The sequence below is a fragment of the Amblyomma americanum genome, chromosome 1 (assembly GCF_052857255.1).
Source record: "Amblyomma americanum isolate KBUSLIRL-KWMA chromosome 1, ASM5285725v1, whole genome shotgun sequence".
In the NCBI taxonomy this organism is placed as follows: Eukaryota; Metazoa; Arthropoda; class Arachnida; order Ixodida; family Ixodidae; genus Amblyomma; species Amblyomma americanum.
The window spans coordinates 173,716,707-173,740,071 of NC_135497.1; the positions used below are offsets into that span (position 1 = coordinate 173,716,707).

Here is a 23,365-nt window from a genome sequence, read left to right on the forward strand (position 1 = left end):
TACGCTTGGTCTTTAATAAAAGAACGCGATAGTACTATATACTGCTATCGCTTATCGTCAGCCGCTATTGGCTGCCGCACGCGGGTGCACCCGTGGGCACATTCCAAAATGAAAATGTAATAGTCACTGGACTACCCGTCCACACCTACACCATCGTCCTCACTAGTGCTGCCGTCGTGATCGCTGCTGCGGTCCCACAGCTCGTCATTCTAACATCGCCGTGCAGCGAAATCCTGCACTTCACAAACAGCCACATCACGACATGTGCAGAACAGCTGAAAATTTTCCTAGCTGCAGCTGCCACACCTGTATCACCCGTTGCAAACGTCGAACTTGTGGCCCAGCGCGTAGTTGTTCGTTTCTTTGGCGTAAAGAATGACAGCCATCTTGAAATAGGTCGTGAATGAGTGCCGGTCGCTTACCGGACCCGGAGCACAAATGGCAATTGACAAAGCACTACATTAAAAACTTGTGAAACGCGGCCGGCAGTAGTCAAATGCGTCAGAGCCAAAGAGAAACTACGCGTCAGTGGCATCTGCTCTTCTGTTGGCTACCGACACTCCCCAGTGCCGCTGCAGTTCCGAGTGGCGATGCCGCCGCAAATGGAACAGCGGCCCTTCCATCACCAATCCGCGCCCATGTGCTGTGAGATGTCAGTGCATGTTAAAAGATACCCAGATGGTCGAAATTATTCCGAAGCCATCCACTACGGCACCTCTTTCTTCTCTCAGTCCCTCCTTTATCCCTTCCCTTGCAGCGCAGTTCAGGTGTCCGCCGAGATGTGAGACAGATACTGCGCCATTTCCTTGCCTCCAAAACCAATTTTCATTTCATTTCATTATCAACGCTTCCTTGAGCACCTAGTGCGCGGTTGAAAGTAAACAAAAAAACTTGGGCGACGCCTATTAAGAGTAGAACGCGAATGTGTTATTGGGTCGCTGCCGCTTATCAGCAACCACAATATGTGGCCAAGTGTGGGGAGTGGGCTGGTGCGGGTTTGCTGCTTATCAACAGCCACCACCGGCCACCGCGCGCAGGGTGGGGTGGGGTTGCTGGTTCTGTGCGTTGACATAGCAACTGCTCAAGGCCAGCGCCAAGAGCGATGCAATGGAGGTGCACAGCAAAAATGCAACCACGCTGCAGCATACCTGATATCTCGTTTGTCTCGCCTTTATTAATGGTGCGATGCTTTGGTTTTGATTTTAAATCGACCTCCCCAATTCGGATTTTCAAATTTTGAAAAATAGGTCGACTTACAATCGTGTAAATACGATATGCCTGCTTGGGATGCAGTCAGATGGGTCCCCAAGCTTTCTTTTTTTTTGGTAGTGTGTTCATTAGCCACTCAATGAACACACACCCTACATTGTGCAAGAATGAGCAAAAGAATAAGGAATAAATAGTTCTGAAGAAGGACCTGAAGACCATGAGTGTGGGTAAGGGTAATGGGGGTTAGGGAAAAAGATCAGTTGCGAGTGCACTGCACTGTGCTGTACATCGCTGTACTTCACAGCACACTATGATTCGAGGTGGAGCTTGCATGCATGGGCAGGTGTGTGGGAACATTTAACATTCAGTGTAGCAATGACTGCACTGCCAAGGTAAAAACAAAAATTGCACACAACCCCCAAACAGTTGCGTGGAAAAACAGCAGGAAGAAGTGCAGTGGGATTGGATTCCGTCAGCACACCCTTGTCATTGCCCTTTTTATAGCCACAGACAATTAGCAGGAGTCCTGCCTCTCCCATTAGGCCACCAGGCATAAGCTGTGCCTCCTGTTGGTTGTCACAATTTGAATTATGCACAGAGGTGGTGCCATTTCATAAATATATGTAACAACAAAATTCAAGAGGCTTACTGCACTGGCACAGTTTGGTGCAATCAGCAGAGCGTTCCCACCACTGGGTACACTGTTCAATCCACTCTAAGGAAATGTTCCTCAGACAGATCGCTAACATAACAAAATATTGATTTTTAAAAGCTATCAAAAATATACTAAATATTACTGCTACAACAGAAATGTAAACGTGGTTGGCTAAAATTCCCATTAAAACATGCCATGGATTCAACCTTGCAAAAGAAACATTGCAAAATCACGCTAATGTTAACAGCACTTTTATCAAATCCAAACAAATCAAAAATTTAAAGAAACAAAAACAACACAAGGACACAACACAGACACAAAGAGGAGGACCAGTCTGACTGGAAAAAAAACCTTCTCTATGTGGCAAAGGGCACCCAACAATCACCTTTAAACCATTATGTATCCACAATCATACCAACCACTTTTCTCTCACACCACAGATAACAAAAAAGGTTTGTAAAGGAACAATAAGGGTTGTAAAAAGAACAATAAAGTCACTGCGAGATTGGTGGCAGGCATGAAAAGCACACCTCCTAAGTCAAAAATAATATTCAAAAGTTTCTTGATTTTGAAAAATTCAAATGTAACAAAAGACAAGCACAAATATTGATCTGTATGTATATGGAGCTCACATGCACATCTTTGTTGGCCTATTTTCATTGCAGGTCAACAGTCTATTTTAGCTCTCTGACCATTAGCTGATAATTTGAAAACCCTACCCCATTTAGTGTAAATTCTAACCATAGTTTTTCTGTACCAGACATCCATTCCTGTTCAAAACAAGGCTCCTGAACACTGTGGATCTAGGGGAGTTACAACACCCCACAATAATGCATTTAAGAAAAAAGAATAATAAGCAGGAGTGCAGGTATGCATTCAAAAAACAAAAAAACCTACACCTGTGCACTCACAGGTAGCCCATGAGAGAACCTATGCTGCAGCTCTATGAGTGACACAGAGCAGTCATGGCAGGTCCTGGTAAAAGATAATGCTAAGGGCCATAAACAAAGCTGTAGGAAAGAAAAAAAGTCAGGACAGGTGATGGAAAGGCCAACTGCCTCATCATAGAATTCCCTCAAAACAGGGAAGAAGATAAGCCATAGCTTTAGACCACTGAGGCATGTCACACAGCCTGAAGAAGGGCAATTGTGGCCTGAAAACCATATAGACAAGAGTCACTGGTGACTGAAGAGGTCCCCAGCTGATGGCAAGGGAGCCAGACCACCGGTGACGCTTGGCAACAAGGTAAGATCAGGCAGGTTTTGCAGATGAGACTTCAGCTCGTTCCTGACGTGTGTCACCTTGTGCAGCTTGTCTCGATGCTCCTGCATATGCAAGTCCCAACCATTGTGAAGCATCCCAAGCCTGTATTCTCTCTAGGTTCTAGTAGACGAATTTCTCTTTCAAAGCATCTGCTTTAAAAGCAGTTATTCATCTACCAGCCTAGTTAAGCCTGAATACCTAAAAACATTGTGACCTTAATATAATTATGATTAACTGTAATTTATACCACTTGAAAGTAGAAGGCTAGGCAGCTGTCGCCGTAGCTCACTTACTAGAGCAATGAACGCGACATGCAGAGGTTGTGGATCCCACCAGCAGCATGTAGTTGTATTTTCTTCTAAAAAGGCAAAGAAACCCCAATTATGCATCCCCCGTTTGTTGTACAATGCAGGTCGTCACACGAATTAACATGGGCCCAGTAAGGCCCCATAGAGATATTGAATTAAAAGTCTCGATTATATCCAGGGCCAGATTAAGAAAAATGAGGGCCCTGGGCTAATGCGCATGCAGGCCCCTTTTCCCTATAGACCTCCTTCACCCCGCGACGTCACGAAGATGCGGTGCCGCAGATGTCAGCAGCGACTTTCGCATGGTAGGCAAAACAGGATCCGCCAGCGCGTGCCTACCGCAGCTGCAGCAGCTACTGGCGGCTGTATCATGCCTGTGCACTGCAGAAGCAGCATGCATTGACCAGCCGCATCACTGTTAGATCCGCGTAGTAGCTTAAAAAGGAAAATTAAATTAACCTCTATAGGTTTCTCGCAGATAAATACCGCATTAGGAAACTGGCCAACAGGGAATGGGCTGCGGTAGTAAAGCGCGAAGTCTGGCAGTCGATCAGCGCTGCCATTCAATGTACTTAATAGCATGCAACTTACTGCGTCCATTCACCTGAACATCAAGATAGTGCGCTTATAACTGCGCAAGGAAAAAAAAGCACATATGTAGCTGCACACATACTTATCACCTTGAGCCGGTGTGCACGGGGCGGTGGCAGGTTCACTCGCCCCCAAGGAATGCGTTATTTTGTTAATAGCAGAGCATGTTTTAATGGCGCATTTCATGGCATTTAATATTTACTTGAAAGTGTTTTTAATGTGAGCGACGTAATTATTTGATTCGAGTAGAAAAAAGTCTGGTAAGTTCAAGTTCTTGCGCGGTCACGTTGGCGTACTTAGAATAGCGCACCTTAAGTGTGCTAAAAGCCACATGCTTTTTCATTGCATCATGCATGTGTCATGTTTCATGATGTAGTACATGATCGCGAAGCTTGCTTGGAAAGAAGCAGCCGCAGGCATGCTACTAACAGACACGTGGCGAGGTTGAGAGGAGACACAGCAATAAAAAGTGTTTTCTTTATTTATGCATGCGATATGTAACTAAATTTGGTGCAAATATGAAATCGCTACGCTAGTTCCAGTAATGCGTTTCATTTTTAGCTATACCTGGTGCAGTTCTTGGATAATTATAATTAACACCCTCGTCAAGTTACCTCAAGGTCTTAAATAATTGAGTAGAAAGTGAGAAAATTTTTTTATGCCAGCATGTTCACAAAGCCCTGTTCTGTATGATGACTCTATTAGTTCATTTTTAGATGATCAGTACTTATGCATGCACAGCTACGTGAAAACATTTCTTGCAAAATAACTAACATATAGTACTGCACATGTAGGAAAAAAAAATCGAGGGATTTATTACACTCCTCAATTTCTATTTTCTTGCGTTAGGAAATTACGAAGGTGTGAGTGATGCCAATCGCAGAAAATGTGAAAGGTCAGAAAACGAACCTTAACATTTATTTCCTCGTTTTTGGCATCTTCGCTTGCGCTTTGGTCAAAGAAATACGGCCCTGAACTTAAAGAAAGCCTCAAAGGAATCAAAAAAGTTTCCTCACAATTTTCGACGAGCACACATAAAAAAAAAGTAATTTATAAATTTCTACTGAATATTTTACTATAATTTTTCGTCACGAAACAGAAGATCCCAGGCCTAAGAAAGAAAATAATTCCAGAAATCAAACCTTTTCACCAAATCGACCAGTTTTACAAGGGGAGAGAGAAGTCGGCCTGACTGGTGCCTGATCCCGCGGCTAAAAACAGCGCTTATACGCGAGACAGAGGAGATAGGAGACACGACGCTGCCCCCACTTTGCGCACAGCGCGGCAGGTACGTATGTCAGCAGATGGTGAGCGCACGTCTGCTCTGCCAAAACAACGCCAGCAATTCCTCTCACTACTGTGCTGAAGTAAAATCATTCTGGCTAGAGCAAAGTGCCAAAAACTTCTTAATTTATTCAATGCCTAGCGTGGAAATCAACGGCAGAAACGCTTTCCGTTTACTACTAACCATACATACAATACACAGTGGCGAACTATTTCTCTGAATACGCCCACGTGGCCAACGCGAGCTCGTGTACTTCGAGAAATTACTAAGTTGAAAGCATCAACCACTGCTGTGATTCGCAGAAACTGAAAACGCGTCTACAAGCCTTGAAAACCCCCACTCAACACCTCTCCGCGACGCCACTCCGTCCTTTTGCCTACCGCGAGCCCGCTAGCGACTGCAGCGCCACCTCGTTTGTTTACAAACATGCAGGAGGTCTATACTGATCGATGAAACGATGCATTTGCCCTCATCCTGATAACATTGATTGGTACTTAGCGTGTGTTCTCTCTCTTCGAAGGTATCAAAGAGAGGTCGCAAAGAATTAGCAAAGCCTTCTAGAGAGCTCAGCAGGTCTACAGCAGTTGAAATGTCTAGGCCTAGTTTTCAAATAAGCTACGCTCGTTTTGTCAAAGCGCTCCAAGGTTTCACTCCAGAAAATCGCCATGAATGCAGTCTAGTTTTGTCATTTTGTTGAAGAGAGTGCACTTCGTTCCTAGTGTCACCGTTTTCTTCCTTGTTCTTTGATATAGCTTCAAGGCAACATAAGACTGCATTGAGATTTTTCAGAATGGCCTTACATGATTCAGCGTGTCTTGACCACCTGGTCTCAGACAGACTTTTCGAAACAACCTGCTCGCCAGTTCTGCCCATGCTGTCCAAAAGATACCTCCTTTGCTTAGGTGAGGCAGCAAAGAACACATACAGACTCTGAATTACAGTGAAAAATTTGACTGCCTCAAGGCAACTGTGAACGCTACACGCGCCAACTAAGTTCAGTGAATGACCAGCACACGGGACGTAGACTGCCAATTCGTTCAGGTGTTTGATTTGAGCTTGCAGTCCTTTGCATTTTCCTGACGTATTACTCACATTATCATAAGTTTGCCCCCTACAATCATCAATTGAGATGCCACTGGTCGTCAAGAGGGTCATCACGGTATCGAAAAGATACAAGCCGGTATGCAATTCTATTGGAACAAATCCAAGAAAGCGTTCGTACACTTTCCCATTTAAATAGTATCGTAAACAACTGACACTTGATCAACATGAGTAAGGTCTGGAGTCGAATAAACAATTAAAGAGAAGTATTTTGCGCGTTTCACTTCGTCAACGAGACGTTCCTTGACAGCCTTCGCCATATGCTCGATAAATTCATCACAAATGGTTTTTGACAGATGGTTTTTGACAGATACGCTGGGTGACCTTTTCCTTTGTACCCATAGCGTTTGATGTGCTCCTCTAGAAAGGGATCAAACTTGGCAATGGTCTCAAGCACTACCATATAATTGCCATTTCTCGGTGAACCAAAAATCTCCTCACTGCCCCTAAACGCTAGGTTGCGCTCAGCTAGAAGCTTAACTGCAACGACTACGCGCTTCAACACCTCTGTCCAGTAAGCGGTCTCAGTGACAAGATGCTTAACCAGCTCCTTGTCAATTGTGCTGCTCGAGTTAGAGCGGGCGAGCCATGCTGCCACGCAGTTCCGGTGCTCGACACTATTTTCATGTGCGCAAACCTTTTCTTCTGCTCTTTTCAAATCAGAAAAGCCGTGCGTGGTGAAAGCACTGAGGTTGCTTGAAATCGAAAATAGTTTGCACATGAAACAGTAAATGGAACCTTTGGACTCAGGGTACATTAACCAGTGACGCTCGTACGCCTCCTCATTTACAGCCTTTCGCACGAAAAGATGAGGTGACATATAGCGTTTCTGAGTTTTGTATTGCCTTTCGGAAGACGGAAAATTTTCTGCCCGATTTTGAAAATACAATGACCCTCTCTCAAGGCATACACTCCGAAAGCTGTCAGTAATAACATACGGCCACTTAGCAGGGTCACCTCAGAGAATCTCGCAATGTACCTCTTGCTGCGGGGTATCTGTACTTCTCTGTTGCTGCAACGAAAAGCCGTCTCATTCTCCCTCTCAAGGCACACGTTGTGGGTGAGAACATGATTATTTGAAGCCAAACTAACAGGAAACAAGTGAGTCGGTTCTTGGAGTGTTGTTTCCAGGCGCTCGTCAGTAGAAGGAGGCTCATCAGGGAGGTTTGGCACCTGTTGATCAGCAGTAGTAGAAATCGGGTGTGGCGGACCAGACACCTGGAGATCTGCGGCAGGGGGCCGGCCAAGTAGCATAGACGTTGCTGACTCAGGAACAGGACAGGGCTCGGTTAGCGTCGGTTGCTCAGAAATATGGACGACCGAGGTTGGCATTGTTTTCACAGGATCCAGACAACCAAGATGAGTCAAACCTTGCTTCTTGCCAGGAAACCGTGGTGATGGAGTTGGCAAGCCCTCCACAGAAGCACAGTAGGTACTATTGGTAGTTTGACACGGACTCTGGGTAGAGCGATCATACTGCTCCGCGGAAGCTGCATTCAGTAGGTACTTTGTCATCTTTGGTAGTTTCTTGTCACGCTCTTCTCTTTCTGACTTCGCCTTTCGTTTAGACGCACCACTTTGATGTTTCCGACCGAGCATTTTCGCATAAATGGATGCTAATTGTTCACCACACCGGGCACTTCGTCAGTCCGACACGACCACAGGTGTCCAACGGCGGCCGTCCCGATGACTGGCGCACGCTGCCTGGATGGTCTATGGCTGGCCGAGAGTGGTGCGTCCCCTGGGAGCTCCTCAGCGGGCGGGCTTACGCAAGCTTAAACGGCGGCTCGGGGCTGAATCACAGCCCGCGATTAACTTCTTTTCATAGACGCGCGCTGCATCTGTCTGTTACTAGCACCAAAGCAGGCGTTCACATGCGCATAGAGTTCCTTGTACAAATTCCCTCCTTCTCCGTACAAACTTACTCCTTCTCCCATTCCAGTCTCATCTTCCTATTGGCTAGGAGCAATCGTCTGTTCTGGGAGGTTCTCGATTTTCTTTCATCCCGTCGACGCCGAGCGCGAGAACGACGAGGAGAGGGCGACTTTTAGTGCGGGCGAAGTTAAGCGCCCTCCGTCGCCTCTGAGTCATCTTTTTCTACTTCTTTCTGGAAAGTTCGGCGGCCAGTCTGACCTACTTTTTCCGTCGAGCGCGCACAAGGGTGCGCAGCCACTAGGCAGGAATGGGCCCTGGAGACAGGCCTTTGTGTCCAGCTCTCCAACTTCCCCCTTCACTCTTCCACAACCCTAGCCCGAACAGTGAACATTCCATGCCCCACGGCACGCGGACAAAAGCACGTGTGACGTCTTCTTTCCTTTCCTGCCTAGACTCTGCCATCAGACTCATCGTCATATACTATCGGACTCATCCTCCCCAGCCCAAATTACCATCACGGTAAAGAAAAGTCGAATGGGAGGCACTGTTGGGTACTGCAGCACATCCTTTCTATGAGAAGGACAGCGACGGAACTATTTGAGAGGTGGAGGGTGGTGTGGTTGTGAGGAGGGGCAAGGGAGATTTAGGTCCTCATCCCACATTACATGCTTTAGGTGTTTCCCCCTTGCCCCTCCTCTCCAGACAGCACTGGACAGACGGACTGACAGGAAACCACGAAAACTCTTCCAAGCAAACGCACCTCGCTTCGTAAGAAAGAGGGCCCCGCCGGGGTGGCGGGGGATTCCTGTTTTTGCAGCTCGACAAGCTCTCCCCAAATGATCAGGCTAAACGCATGCTGTTACATTAGGCGGGGGCCCCTCTGCTCGTTCTGGTTTTCTGGCTTCATACATGTCGCTCAAAGTTCCGTTGCCCATGGTTCCATATACTAAGCAGGTTAGAATAAATGGGCCCCCTTCTCCTACTGTCCGAGGTGAGGCCGTGGGCTGCAGGCCCCTTAGCCCCCCCCTTAATCCAGCGCTGTGCACATTCACGTGTTTTTCACTCTTCCATCTGTTTTGAAGCAGCGGGAGAGAGGGAGCACCACGCAGTGACGTTACGTGGTGGGCATTGCGGCGCACACGCCAGAGACATGCAATGTTTGAAATGCGAGAATAAAGGCCAAAACTAGCTGTGCCAGAGCACCAAAGGTAATATTTTTGATATTTTAAAAAGTGATGCAGTTGTTACTATTGGCCAGCTACAAATCTCCAATTTGAACTAGGCACTCAAAGTAATAGCCAAAAGTTAACTATTAGAAATTAATTGATCTGTTTACTAGTTAAAATGATTAACCTGTTTTCTGATGCCTGCCAACAGCAGTAATACAATGCCACAGAAACCACGTCTATACTTCAAAAAACTTATTCTAAAACTTCTGGTTCACCTAGATTCGCTGAAACAGCTCGTATAAAGATGGGACACACTTTGTCGCAACCAGACATATGTGTTAACAATGTGTTAAGTGCGGGTGCGGATTGAACGGGCCAGCCATAACACATTTATTTCAAACACCAGAAAACTGCCCTTGCTAGCTCGGCAGGTCATCACATGAATACCGTACAAACGCTTGTAAGGGCCGCCCCCGTGTACGGTCTGCACCCTGTTTTCCCAAAGGAAATATTAAAAAAAAAAAAAGATCTGTGTATGGGCTACACCCAAACTTTCCACGACACACGCAGGAACCGCCTTCGAAATGCACGCGCTGTGGCCTCCGCGATTAGCTCCGGCTGTGAGCAACGGTCGCGGAGGCCATGCATGCGCAAAGGAGCTTTCAGGTGCTGCCCACAGATGGTGCCCGAGGCTGCGGGTCATCATCATCATCATAAACTTTTCCTCCGCCGCGAGCTTTCGCTACCCATATCGGCATCTGTATCACCAGCTCCAGCCTTTTGTGGTTGTCAAAGGCACAGGAGTCGTGGTCGCGTGTTAGTTCGCCGTAGTTGTGGCTTTCGTATGCTGCCGCCGAGCGCTGCAATTTTAGCACAGCTGGGAGTTTGCTTCCGAACATGGCAAGCGTGCGGCGGGCAGGAAATTTGACGTAAAAGAGAACTGCGTCCAACGATGGTGCAACCAAAAGGATGCACTGAGGAACACAAGCTGCAAAAAGCGCGCTTTATGAGGCAAGCCATGCAAGTTTCCCGAACTGGAAGAATAGATTCTCTGCTATGTGATAGAAGTGCGGAAGAACGGCTACGCATTGACAGTGGACATGCTGCTTGACTTCATGCGGGATGAGCGTGCACCAGAGCACAGCACTAGCTCGGAGTCTGAAGACTCCGCGAGTGACGACTGAACGTAGAATAAATGCCGCTCATTCCCCGATAGGTGTGTCTTTACATAAATTCTTTTTCACAGATTGCGCGTAAGGGCCACACCCCGAAAATTGGCCCTCGAATCTGGGAAAAAAAGTGTGGCCCTTACATGCATTTATATAATACAACATGCTCGTATTGTTGGCTCCAGAATATTTAGAGCAGGAAAGAAAAATAGAGTAGAATAGTTAAGAACACCAGCACCATTGTAATCAAAGGCTGATAGGCATATAAAAGGTTGTCTGCAATTAATACACTGTAAACTTCCCAACAAATGAGTGAGTGCTACAGTTGAACGCCTTTATAACGAAGCGCTTGAAACTTGGAAAATCCTTTGTTACACAGGTCGCTTTGTTGTACAGGGTGCGACAGGTATTTGAGAACACACATTATAGGCGACGCTCCATCGTCTACATCATAGTTAAAAATCCTTTTTCGCTGCAGGTAACCATAGCAGAACTTCAGCTAACTCAGGAAGTGAAGAGGCATGCAGTTATTGTGTCCTTGGCTGCAGATCACCCTGATTTAGAGATCGCAACATTCTTGAAGGTTGCCCGATCGTTCGTGTTCAAAGTTTTGGAAAGAATTGCAGGCTGGCAGGGGTGATATGGGTGCTGTTTCCCAAAATAAATGACATTGTCGGTGTTTTGACACTCTTAGGGCACCAGAATTACTCAGTCGCGTCCAAGGTATCGCTGATGAAGACACTGGCAAGTTTATAGGTACCCTCGCCAAGGAGGTGGAGGAGGACGAGGTCACTGTCAGATGTGCAGTTCATGAGGAACTTCTCTAACTTCTCCACAAGTCGCATGTTATGCGGAGAGGACAGCTCTTGTCTGAGAAAACCAAGAGCCGCCCGACCAGAGCCAAGTGCCTTCTGAATAAACTGAAGCACCCACAGAAGCCTGGAATGTTGTGGTTTTTCTCCGATGAAAAAAGCTTCATCCAGGACCAGAAGTTGGACTGAAAAAATGATCTGTGGCTGTGTAAATGCCCCGAGGATGTTCCAACTGTCATGGGCACAAAATTTCCAGCATCAGTGATGGTCCTGTGTGTCGCAAGTAGTGAAGGAGACATGATGCCTCCATATTTTCTCCTTCAAGGCGCCAGGGTCAGTGCTGTTGCTCATACTGAGGTATTGAACATGGTTGTGAACTCCTGGATTACTGCAGTAGCACGTGGGAGGCTGTACGTTTTCCAGCAAGATTTCACACCATCCCAGACAGCCCATACAACTCAAGAATGGATTGCCAAAAATCTCCACGACCATGTTACTCTGAACATGTGGCCTCCCCAGCTTCAAACAATGCCACTGCAGCTCTCAAAAGAGCTGTTGTTGATGCATTGGCTAATGTTCCCAAGACACATGTCATCACTGCCTGCGGTCGGTTTCGACATCGTGTGGAGTCTATGATTGCTGCTGATGGTAGTTTCATTGAACGATGACATTCACTGCATGAGCTGTGTGTCTGTTTGCATGTGGACACAACTTTTTTCCAGAATGCTTGTCGCACCCTGTAAAAATCACGCACCGTATCACATGCAATAGACGTCAACAAAAGAAAACCTTTATATAGAGTCAAATCCCGCTACAACGATTGCCATATAGAGTCAAATCCCGCTACGACGATTGGCACGACAACAAAATTTCCGCTACAACAAAGTATTTCAGATTTCCCAGTATTTCCGATTATTTTCCCCCACAACGAACCAATTTCGGAGTGAGGTTCCACTTCAACGAAACTTTTCTAAGAAAGTGGCAGATTTTTTTTTTGCGCGTCCACACGTGCCCATATCTCCTTAGGCTCCACCAAAAACGGCTGCCGAAGACAGTTTGCACTTTCAATAGTGCAGCTGACATTCCCTGGAGAATCAGAATTAATGTGCAGTCATGTGCAGTCATTTTGCTGACAGACACACGCACTCAGTGTACGCCGAGATGCCTCCATGCAGCGCTGTCTAAGTACGGGTTCACGCACGATTAAAGCAAGGGTGCTTTTAAAATGCGTTTGGAAAAAAATATTAGTTTTGATAGCAAATCTAGTGGGTGCGTTTATTACGCGATTCTGAGATTTTTAGAGTGCCAAGAAGATCGCCACGACGCTCATTTCAAAACGGTGAAAGAACAAAACTGACAAATTTTTGTAAAATAAACGCTGTTCATGAACTATCCTGGTCCAAACTGTCAATGTTCTGGCCCAATTTCATAACAATGAAGCTTCCACTTCAACAAAAATTTTTTGCGGGTCCCGTGAATTTTATTGAAGTGGGATTCGACTGTAATGTGAACTGAAGAGACACTTAATGAAAGAAGTCACTAGTTTTCTTCCGGACACTTAGCCCAATGGAATGTGCAACTGCAGCCAACCTTATTACAGATGTTCACGGCATGCTCCGCGGCATAACCTAAACCTACATCTACCTAGGTACACCCACAGAGCATCGAATGCCACTATTCCTCCTCTTGTCAAAATTTTTGTTTTGCCTGCAGGCTCTTCATTATGGCTACGTTAGTCGGCCTCCGTCGCCTTCCCGTTTTTGATGGCTTCGATGATGTCATCATTTCCGAACAGATCATCACGTAGCTGTCAACCCTCACACCCGCTGCTGTATTGCAAGAAGTGGCATACGGGTTGAGTGATTGCTATGGCTGTGCAGCAGGATTGAAGGATTGAAACAGTCATCGTCATTGGCACGCTCGCTAAGTGCGCTGCTAGCGCTGTCCTGAGCTGGAACAAATCCAGTCTTCCGCATGATATTACGCATGATGTATGGCAGCACGTTCCACCAAGCACTCTTAATCATCTCAATGGCTTGGCAAACATTTATCTGATTTGGCAGCTCAACCTTGTGCTCGAGGTTTAGCAGAATTCGCTGCAGCATTCCCGTGCAGTAGTGTGCCTTGGCAGACCATATTTATGCCTTAATCTAATCGCTGCAACAGGGAAGTGCAATTCGGTAGCAAGAAAATTACATTCACGTGCTTTAGCACTGGGATCTTGTGTGTTGCACAGCTATCGACAACAAGAGCAATCTGCAGCCGCATCATTTTCTCCACCTGCAAAAGCAAGGCTTGAAACAACTCCACTGTCATCCAGGGTTTTTTGTTGGCCACTATTCAGCCAGAAGGCTATGCAAGCCTTTGAAGCAGCATGGTTTCACCGACCGTCCGACCACAAGCGGCTTCAGCTTCTCCGTGCCTGCAGCGTTACTACAAAAAGCACGTCAAGGCTGTTTAGACTTCTTGCTACTTTTGCAGTGATCTGCCTTCGCGGAGAGTTTTCTCAGGAAGCAGTTCATAAAAAGGGTAGTTTATCTGGGTTTAAAGGGTTATATATCTTGTGGTCTGCGTTCCTGCAGCACATTAATCAGCTACAGCTTGCACCTATTGTCAGCAAGATCACGCAACGCTTGAAAACGATGCCATGGTGGTGTTTCAAGCTCTTCAGCCACCATCTGGTTTCTTTGAACTTCTCTTCAACACCGAACACACAAGCAAACTCCTTGGCTTTCTCACAGAGCAAAGGCCCACTGAGAGAACTCTTTTACGCACGCATGTCTGCGAACCACATGGAGATAGCGGTGTCAATATCATCTACTTTCGTGACAGGTGCGTCTCACATTGTGTCCCTTGCCCTTTTTATCCTGTCCTTGTCTTGAAGGAAAGTTGACAATGCAGATGAACTGATCCCATGCTTGTCTGAAATTTCTCACTTTATGGCCACTCATGACAGCTATGACAATTTGCAACATTTCGTCAAGGGAGAACTGTTGGCACTTTGATGTTCCTGTATTGCTTAGATTCATTGCGGTGATCACCAGACGTTGCAATAAGAGCTGCTCCAAGTACTCGGAGAAATTAAGAGAAAATGGGTAAAACCACGTGTGCCCAGCTCAGTTAGCCACCATGCAAATGTATGCACACGCACAGTACACAGTCCTACTCAGTGTAGGGAGAAGGAAAGTAACTGCAAGCACTCGTTCAAGTTTGTCATTTCGTGAGCTCATGATTGGATCGGTGCAAAATGGCCCGCTGCAGCCGCTGACTTTGTTGATGTGGTTGCACTTGTTCACAGTTAGCCGGTGCTGCTTTCCATGGCTACAGCTCACTACAGTTTCCTACAACTCACTACAGCTAGCTACTTAGTACCGCCACCGAGCTGGAGCACAGAGATCTTTGTGCCTAGTTTTTGCTTTCTTGCCAGCAGGCAACTACTGCCACTCGTCAAAATGTTTGGCCATTCGGCCCGCTGTGTATTGTTTTTTTCTTTGCATTGGTGTGACAATTACCATGGCTACTATGAAGTTCAGATTCTCCTGCACAATTTTTGCCGTGCCGTGGTGTGGTGGTATGGTGTGCTCTGCAACTTAGTTGCAGAGGTGGCTGCGAAGGGAAATGGTGGTGCCGCTAAGTGCGTTCGTTGTAAAGCAATAGATCAGCCGTCGGGGATACCTAAATTTCTTCGTTGTACAGGTAAATTCATTGTAGTGGTCTTCGCTGTAGTAGAAATGTTGACTCTATATATGAAAGATAGGAATTCGGTCGGGACATATGAAATTCTTCAGTATACAAGTAATTTTATTGTAAAAGCATTTATGACTGCATACAGTTGAATCCAGATACACTGAATTCGAAAGGCATTGTGAAATAGTTCGATGTACTGATAATTCGATATATAAAATATGCCAACAGATAAGCTTATCTGTAACATAAAAGCAAGAATACGCTGCATTGATGCTAGTGACACACTTCTTGCAAAGACATGCCACGTGCCGGTGTAGTGCTAGCAGCGCACCGCTCAATAGGCGGTGCTAGGCTTAACCTGCTTCACACTGAAGCAGCAACGGCTGTTGCCATGCATAGATCTAGGCAATGCCTAGCATAATATGTCTAATCCTGTTACCAGTATGCTACAAATCAAATAACCACTCATTAATATTAGGTTACACTTAGTTCTAGAATGCCTTCAGCAGTGAAGCACGCCAACTGAGGGCCACTGCTCATTAATTCGAAGTCATTGAGACTGCAAAAATATTCGAATTAACAGAGTTTTTTAATTAACCGACCGCAGCAAAAAAAAAAGGACCCATGCAAAAAATTTCATTGCGGGAACACGCTACCTTTACTGGATGAACTTTGCGATTACCGTATATTGGCGCGTAAAAGTAGACTCTCCAGCTCGTAGCCCTTGTTGGCCAGAAAGAAAGTCGACGCATACCCCCTTATCATCCTGCGTGCTTCGTCCCGCCGCCGCATTTTGTTTTGTAGTTTCCCGCAGGTTGGCATCGCGGCTCACGCGCAACTGAAAGCAACAAACTCGTAATGTTGCAGTCACAAGAACAGCAGTCTGAAGCTAATGGAGATCAAAATCAAAAAGGTGGCGTTCCACCCTGCCCTACGCCCATGTGTGGCCTTCAAATTGAACTGCCCATGGTCCTGTAAATTCGGATTCCGGAGTGACAAGCCCTGGAGATTATAGGAATTGCCCTCACGCTACCCACCTCTTGTCTGAGGAAGCAATCACCAGTATGAACGAGCCGGATAAACGACGCACAGTTAGGATTCCGGAACCTGTTAGTACAGCATAGACCGCTTATGACGCATACCGCGGGAGTCGGGAAAATCCATATTATAAATGATACTGCACTGTAACCAAGACGTAGCTTTTTCATGCATTCGCGTTTTCAGAACGGCCAGCCTACCTTTCAAAGTGCACCTGGCAACGCATCGGACGCAGAACACTGCAATCACAGGCAACAAAGAAGTTTATTTGATTTTTTTGTCGAAGCGTTGTAATGAATGAAACAATGATGTTATTTTAGTCTGGTGCTGCGACTGAACTGCATTGCTAATGGCTTCGTCTTCAAAAACAGTGAGGCACTTCAGCACTTGCTCACTGAGGTTTCTCTGAGTGTAGTAGAGGCGCAGTTGCAACCGTCGAGTGCATCTTTGCACGCAATTTGTGCTGCACTTTCACTCTTTTCGTCAGGCTCATCCTTGGATAGAGGATCATCGTGACCGCGCACCGCTGCCACCACGATGCCTTCACCTGTGGCGGCTACTTCACACATAACGCTGTCGGGGTCGGCAATGACAACGAGCTTATCTCGTGCCGGTCCTTGAAACGCTGAATACAGCCGTTCAATGGGTTGAAACCATCATGCCCCACAATGTTTTCAAGGCACCTGGCCTTGGCTTGCAATATCGAACCACTGGCAGGAATGCTCTGGGCCCAGACCTCGCGAAACCGTGCAAACAAAGTGGCGACATCTTCGTACTTCAACGCACGAATCCACTTCCTTGCAAGCAAAGCGGAGTCTTCCTGTATCTGTTGTCACAGCTTGTCACTGTTCTTCCAAACGGCGGACACAATAGCGTCCGTGACACCATACTTTTTTGCCACCGTAGCCTTTTTCAAACCGCTCTCAACGTGCCTCACAACGCTATGCTTGGTTTCGAGAGCTTGCCGTTTCCTTGCTTTCGGAGGCGCAGACGCCATCGGAACTGAAGACAGTCGAGGCTGGTAGACTTGCTCATATTGTCAGCTGACTTGCCTACGTTGTCAACTTTTCGTTACACGCAACGCCACACATCGCGCTCATGGGCTCAAGCGTGACAAGACGCTGCCATCACGTGCTTCCTAGTTTTGTCCAATCAGTGTGCCCAACGGAGGCGCATCGGAGATTGAGAAGAAAAACGCCCGCTTTGGGACTTTTTTTTTCTATCTTCTCCTGCCTTCAGCCTTGTGTTGAACCACGCTGACAACGCTCCCCCGCCCCACCTGTTGCCCCCTTCTTGCGCAATCTGGGAAGCACGCTCCTTGCGCCCGCCGGACCCATGGGCCCCCACTGGTACGCGGGCCGCCAGGCTTTGAAGAAACCGCACTATACGCGGTCTTCGGTTATGCGCTGCCGCGTATTAAGCGGTACGCCAATACACTGAACTTTATGGAATCGAAGCGGTTGTCACAAAAAGCCACATACAATGTGGTCCCGCATTATAAGCGGTTACGTTATAAATGCTATGAGCTGTATACGAATTCACGACTTTTTTTGACTCAAGGAAGCCCATGTGTCCTGCCGGGAATGGCCACTGTCACGAAGCGTGTACAGTAAAAGCTCGTTAATTTGAGCTTTGTTAATTCGAACTTACGGTTAGTTCAAACTGACGCCCGGGTCCCGGCATAGCCCTGTGTATTTCTATGGGAGAAAACTCCCAATAATTCTAACAAGTTAGCATTCGCTACAGTTAATTCGAACTAGGAGCCCCTGGCTGACACCACTCCTCGCAGATAGAAGTTGACCCAGAGCTAGTACAACGCGCTGCAAGTTTACTAGAGATGTAAAGAGAAAAGAAAAAAATCCGAGTGCACAAGGCTGGCGGAGCCCGTGCTCCGGTGCATGCCGAAGCAGGTTTTTGCTACCGGAGCACTCGCTCACGCCGCCAGTGCTTCAGCGCAAGCCATTCCAGGTTTCCATTGTGCTGCTGTCACTGAGTCGTGATCACGTGAGGTGTACACAACGCAGTATGGTGGTTCGGGCGCTGGCGTCATGCTTTTCGTTGGTGCCGCGAGCTATGTGGGCAGCAGTATGGAGATGGAGCGCTCAAGTGACGCTGATATAATTGACGCAGCATGTTATCAACAGACGCCACAGGGCTCACGGGCGGTGAGGACAGCTGACAGTGATGAGTCCGACTGCCGCGACGAGCCTATGCCCTAGCCAAGTGCATGAGTGCATGTGAAGTAGCATCTGCGCTAGATGTTGCAGCACGCTATTTCTCTGCCAATGAGAACTCTGACGTTGCTCTTGCGTTGAGCTCTTGGGCAAGCTGCAAATGATGCTGATGGAGTCTCAGCAGAAAAAACACAAGCAGATGGACATCACTGATTCCTTCTAATTTGGACATCACTGATTCCTTCTAATTTTGACAACCCTTCCCCGTAAATAAACATGTTTTGGAGCATAAAGAGCATCCTATATTCCAGCACTAAAGCTCGCTGCTCATGCGAATGCATTTTAGTATTGTTTCTGGCGCATAACTGGCCGATCAATTTATTTCATTTGCCATTAGGACCACATGAATTTAATTCTCAGAATCGCCTGCCACAAACTTGTAGTCGCACCTAGCGCGCGATAATGAGTCTAGATGTGACTGCTTTGGATTCTGTAATGCTGTTCATTCCAGCGCACATTCGATAATTCGAACTTCGCTTAATTTGAACAATTTTCCAGTCCCCTTCAAATTCGAATTAATGAGCTTTTACTGCATCACTGGGCACTCGTCCAAAACTACCTCGGACCATGCGAATAAGTCGACTCTGCATATATGTCGATCTCGAATTTTAGGACGGTAGTTTTTTTTTTTTTTGTAGAAAAGTCTACCAAACCCTCTAAAAAACGGCATACTACTCAAAGAAATGGCGCAGGCCGGCATTGTGCGCAGTCAACCCGTCGCGGGCACATAACAAGAATGGTCGCGACGCTGGACGTATTGACGATGTTAGGGTTGGGAAGTGCTTTCGATACGATGCCAGCACCTCCGCCATGCCGTGACGCAACGATGAGAGCATGCTACTTTGAAACTGGTATCCACACGTGCGTTGCAGTGAAGCATGTCTTCTCTGCAGGTGCATGCTCAGGCGGTTCGTGAACCATACCAATTGCTTTTTGTGCCGAGAGTATGAGGCTGGGGTGCTTTGCATTTCAGGCATCGGTATTACTATTCGGCATTGCTCTGCAGCACCATCTCGCAGCTCCGAGGGGCCATCGCTTCATCAGCTTACGGCGAAATCGGGATTGGACATCCTCGCACAGCACCTCAGATCTTTAAATTAATCGAGCTGATGCGCGCCTCCACTTTGAATTATCTGGTCAAATTCACATTAATATATTACAGGACCACAAAAATTCTTCGTATTATCTGAGATTTCCATTTATCAGAGTGAATTATCTCGCTTTTACTGTATTCAGCAGCTACCACATGTGTGCAAGTTGAAAAAAAAACTTTTTTTATTCATTGCAAGAGTAAAAACAAACATGTGAAGTGTCACAAGGCTATCAGTGCAGTACATATGGATGGTCCTACCTCAAGTTTCTGTTCTGCCAGAGCCATGAGCTCCCTCTGGTGGAAAGTGAAGTTAGCAAGCATCTGGGAGACTTGCTTGCGGTCTTCCAGCTCCTGGGTTAGCCTGTTGTTGTACTCAGCCAGCAGTGAGCAAGCCTCCTCCACTTGAGCAGAGAGACGGTCTGCTGCCTGCCGATCTGCATAAAAGCCAAAGATGAACTTTGCCTAAGGTCTAGCATGAGCACCTCAACAAGGCACTCACTACTCAATCATTGACCTTGCTATGACAGAAACTTATGCCAGGGTTTTTTGAGCTACCTTTTTTAAATATATTAAGAGTAGAACAAAACGCATGCCTGAACATATGACCAGCAACTTTAAAGCTTGACAATCAACCAACTGCACAGCTGATTTAAACATGAACCTAAAATATATGCTCCTAAACAGCACTGAACTTGTCACCAATCCTGCTAACCAAATCCCCAATTTTAAATTTCATGTATTCATACACTATGGTTACCAGACAGAATTCGGGAAACCTAATGCATATTAACATGATGGAGTTAAGGAGCCCATGTCACAAAAAAGCCGGCGTCAGCGTCGTTCACCGTGAGCGAAAAATCTACAAAAACCCCACACACGAGTGACCTATATGGGCCACCTAAGTCACGTGACCTTGCGGCGTCATCACAACCTGCCCATTGTGGCAGGTGGCAGTTAAATTAATGATCGGTCGAGAGAGCTCGCACAAGCTTCATTGGTGGCAGCACCTGCCATCACACGGCAGTGGCGCATCGCTTAACCTCTACACTACCGCACGAGGAGTGGCATGAGGATTCTCAGGGTTCTACGACTGCGAAGTAGAGAATGACCAATTCCACATATATAGGCATGAGCCCATTAATGCTATCATGTAATACCCTTAAGGTAGACCTTAAGTGTCCCCTCCAATTTTTTTCCGTTTACGTACAACAATGCACAGTAGACTCTTGTTAATTCAAACTTCAAGGGGCCAGAGATTTTTGTCTGAATTATCAGTAAGTTTGAATAATCAGAACTGCACCCTAATATGAACCAAGACTGAATGCAATTTGCTGCATTGATATGTAAGCATAAATACAGTTTATTGGATCTATTTCTTTATGCAAATATAGGTAAATGCTTTAGGACAACATAATATAAGAGTGAAAGGCAGTGATAAGCTTGTTTACTCAAGTGCGCTAAAAAAAGTTATCAATGATGCACTGGTTTCTCAGTAAAGTAAAAACCTCAAGGGACAAAAAAAGAGGACCAAATCATCTGAAGATTGAAAAGTCGAATGGCTACAAAAAAAACGTTCTGAAACTGTTTTGCACAGCAGCAAATTTAATTAATGAAAAGATAGGCAGCGGTCGTCTGCTTTTAAGTGAAAAACAGTGGCAATGGCAGTTTTTCGCAATCCCATCATTTTGAAGTCCATGCCCACTGTCGGGAATACCAAAGCAGAACTGCTCCAAAACAGTAAGGCCTTCCACAACCTCCTTCACAGGTGTGACGCAGTAGCGGTGCGGCCTATTTACATGCGGCGAAGTCTATGTAAGAAGGCTTCACTGCACAATGAGCAGATCGTAGTGAGTGCCATTATCGATGCACAGGACCATGCGAACGGACGGGAGAGGAACGCACATTTGCACCGGAAGGGTGAGATGCCTTCTAAAAGGAAAAAGAAAAAATACCAGGAACGTGCGAATTAGCGTCCGAACCGACGTGCAGTTGGGCTTGATTCGTAGGCGCGTGTCCAACAGTTGCAATCATCGCGGCCTAGTAGCAAAGCTCAGAAAACGAAACTATGCCACGATGGGGCAACTACGATTGACACAGCCCCCTTCAGGCCGCGTTCGAGCTAACCGGTTGAAGGGTTGGGGTTTTCAGTTCATGCAGCTCCGCAAACGTTACTCATCTGACCTTGGTCGCCGCTCTTTTGCGCGCCGGGAGTGTTGGAGCAAGATAAAGTTTCAAATAACCGAATTTATTAGAACTCACGGTATGAATTAAGCAGCTTGAAAATGCATTGAAAATATAGCCAGTCAACCAAACGTTTGAAATTTGTTTGAATCAACCGAAAGTACGAATTATCCAAGTTTGAATTATCGCAAGTCTACTGCAGTTACATCCAGATGTAACGAACCTCCATATAGCGAATTCCTTTATATAACGAAGTTTTTCAATTCCCCAACGTCGCCCCCATTGAAGCATGTGTATTTGAGACCTCCATGTAACGAACATGTAGCAGCGGTTGATCTTGATATAACGAACTCTCTAGGCTGGCTATCTCTTAGCTTGTGCTGAATTACGAAATTTGGCAGAAAATTTTCACAATGATAAAGCATGAACTGACATGAGAGGAACGCCAATGATAGCAACGAGTGACCGCAGTTGTGATAATGCGTTGTGCTCCAGTTCTGTCTGAGCATCTCCGTTGCTTTTGCTTTTGGAATGCCATACTGCGCGGCACTACAACAGTTCATGATCAAAAGCAGAAAAAAATGATAGAACATATCAAAAATGAAACGGCGCAAGCAGTGCGCGCCCCTCATGGCCGCGTAGTTGCTCACGTGATTCTGGCACCGATAGCTCTCGCACGTCAAGAATGTGGAGCGGGGACGGTGGAGAGTGCCAGTGACGCAAGGCGAAGATTCCGTTTTCTCGGGCAAGAGCGGCAGGCAGAACGAAAAAAAACATGCGGAAAGAAGCATGTGCCTCCGCAGCCGGTTTACGGCGGCAGCGCGACTGCGGATGCTCTTTTCTAGCTTGGCTGTGGTGCCTCTGCCACTCTCCCCACCCCACTCGTAGCGGCGTCCCACGAGCCGCGGCGGAGGAGGCGGCGGCTGCCGTGGCAGTCGCGCGATCGTGGAACATTTCTCTATGTTTATGACTTCGAGTAACGAGATTTTCTGTAAACATATTCAAGCTGATTTCATCTACATTTATTTCTTACTTTGGTTTCCATTCTGCACTGCCCTTTCGGGTCTTCTCGCGAAAACTGCATGTAACGAAAACCTGGATGTAACGAAAAATGCCGGACTTTTTCCAGCTTCGTCATATCCAGGTTTAACTGCATGTCCCAAAGGGCAGCTATGAATGAATAATACCCATTCCACACATGCATGAGAAATGCCAGTAAATGCTTAATGTCTGAAGTTTGTTAATCCCATTATTTTCAGAGTTCGTGCTGCACGTACAAATTTATTGTCATTGCACGTATGTCGCAATGATGATAGCGCCTAAAAGCAAGTCAAATACTGTAAAGCCTCATTGATAAGTTTGTTTTTTAAATGGCGGAAAAACGTATTATCCGAAAAAATGTAAGATCCAAGCCGCCTAATTTTGAGAAATGTAGCTTTTGAATCAGGTACAAAAACATTTACTGACAATTTCACTTCATAAAAATGTCAATTAGCATTTTTTTTAGCACAAGTTTTAGCAACAGATCCTTTTATAGTGCTCGCATAATTCAGTCCGCTTTCGCTCTGTACTTTGCAACACATCCGGTTCGTCGACGGCAACAACGAAAGCAACCAAACTCTCTTCCTCTTCACTTTTTTTTTTTGTCAAATGCTTCGCTCCCTTGCACATAAGTACTGCGGGGAAGCAACCGTG

The 23,365-nt window shown here is 46.3% G+C and overlaps 1 protein-coding gene across 2 annotated transcripts in view; it reads right to left on the reverse strand.

The window, feature by feature from the left end:
* Positions 1-2,098: 2,098 nt before the first annotated feature.
* LOC144114211 (regulation of nuclear pre-mRNA domain-containing protein 1B) overlaps positions 2,099-23,365 on the reverse strand; it is a 44,878-nt gene continuing 23,611 nt past the window's right edge. For both annotated transcript variants that reach the window (XM_077647801.1, XM_077647802.1), the window contains exons 6-7: positions 19,748-19,923; positions 2,099-3,189 (exon numbers count right to left, since the gene is read on the reverse strand). In XM_077647801.1, coding sequence (XP_077503927.1) covers positions 3,040-3,189; positions 19,748-19,923 — 326 coding nt within the window. In that variant the 3' untranslated portion in view covers positions 2,099-3,039. The remainder of the gene's footprint in view (positions 3,190-19,747; positions 19,924-23,365) is intronic.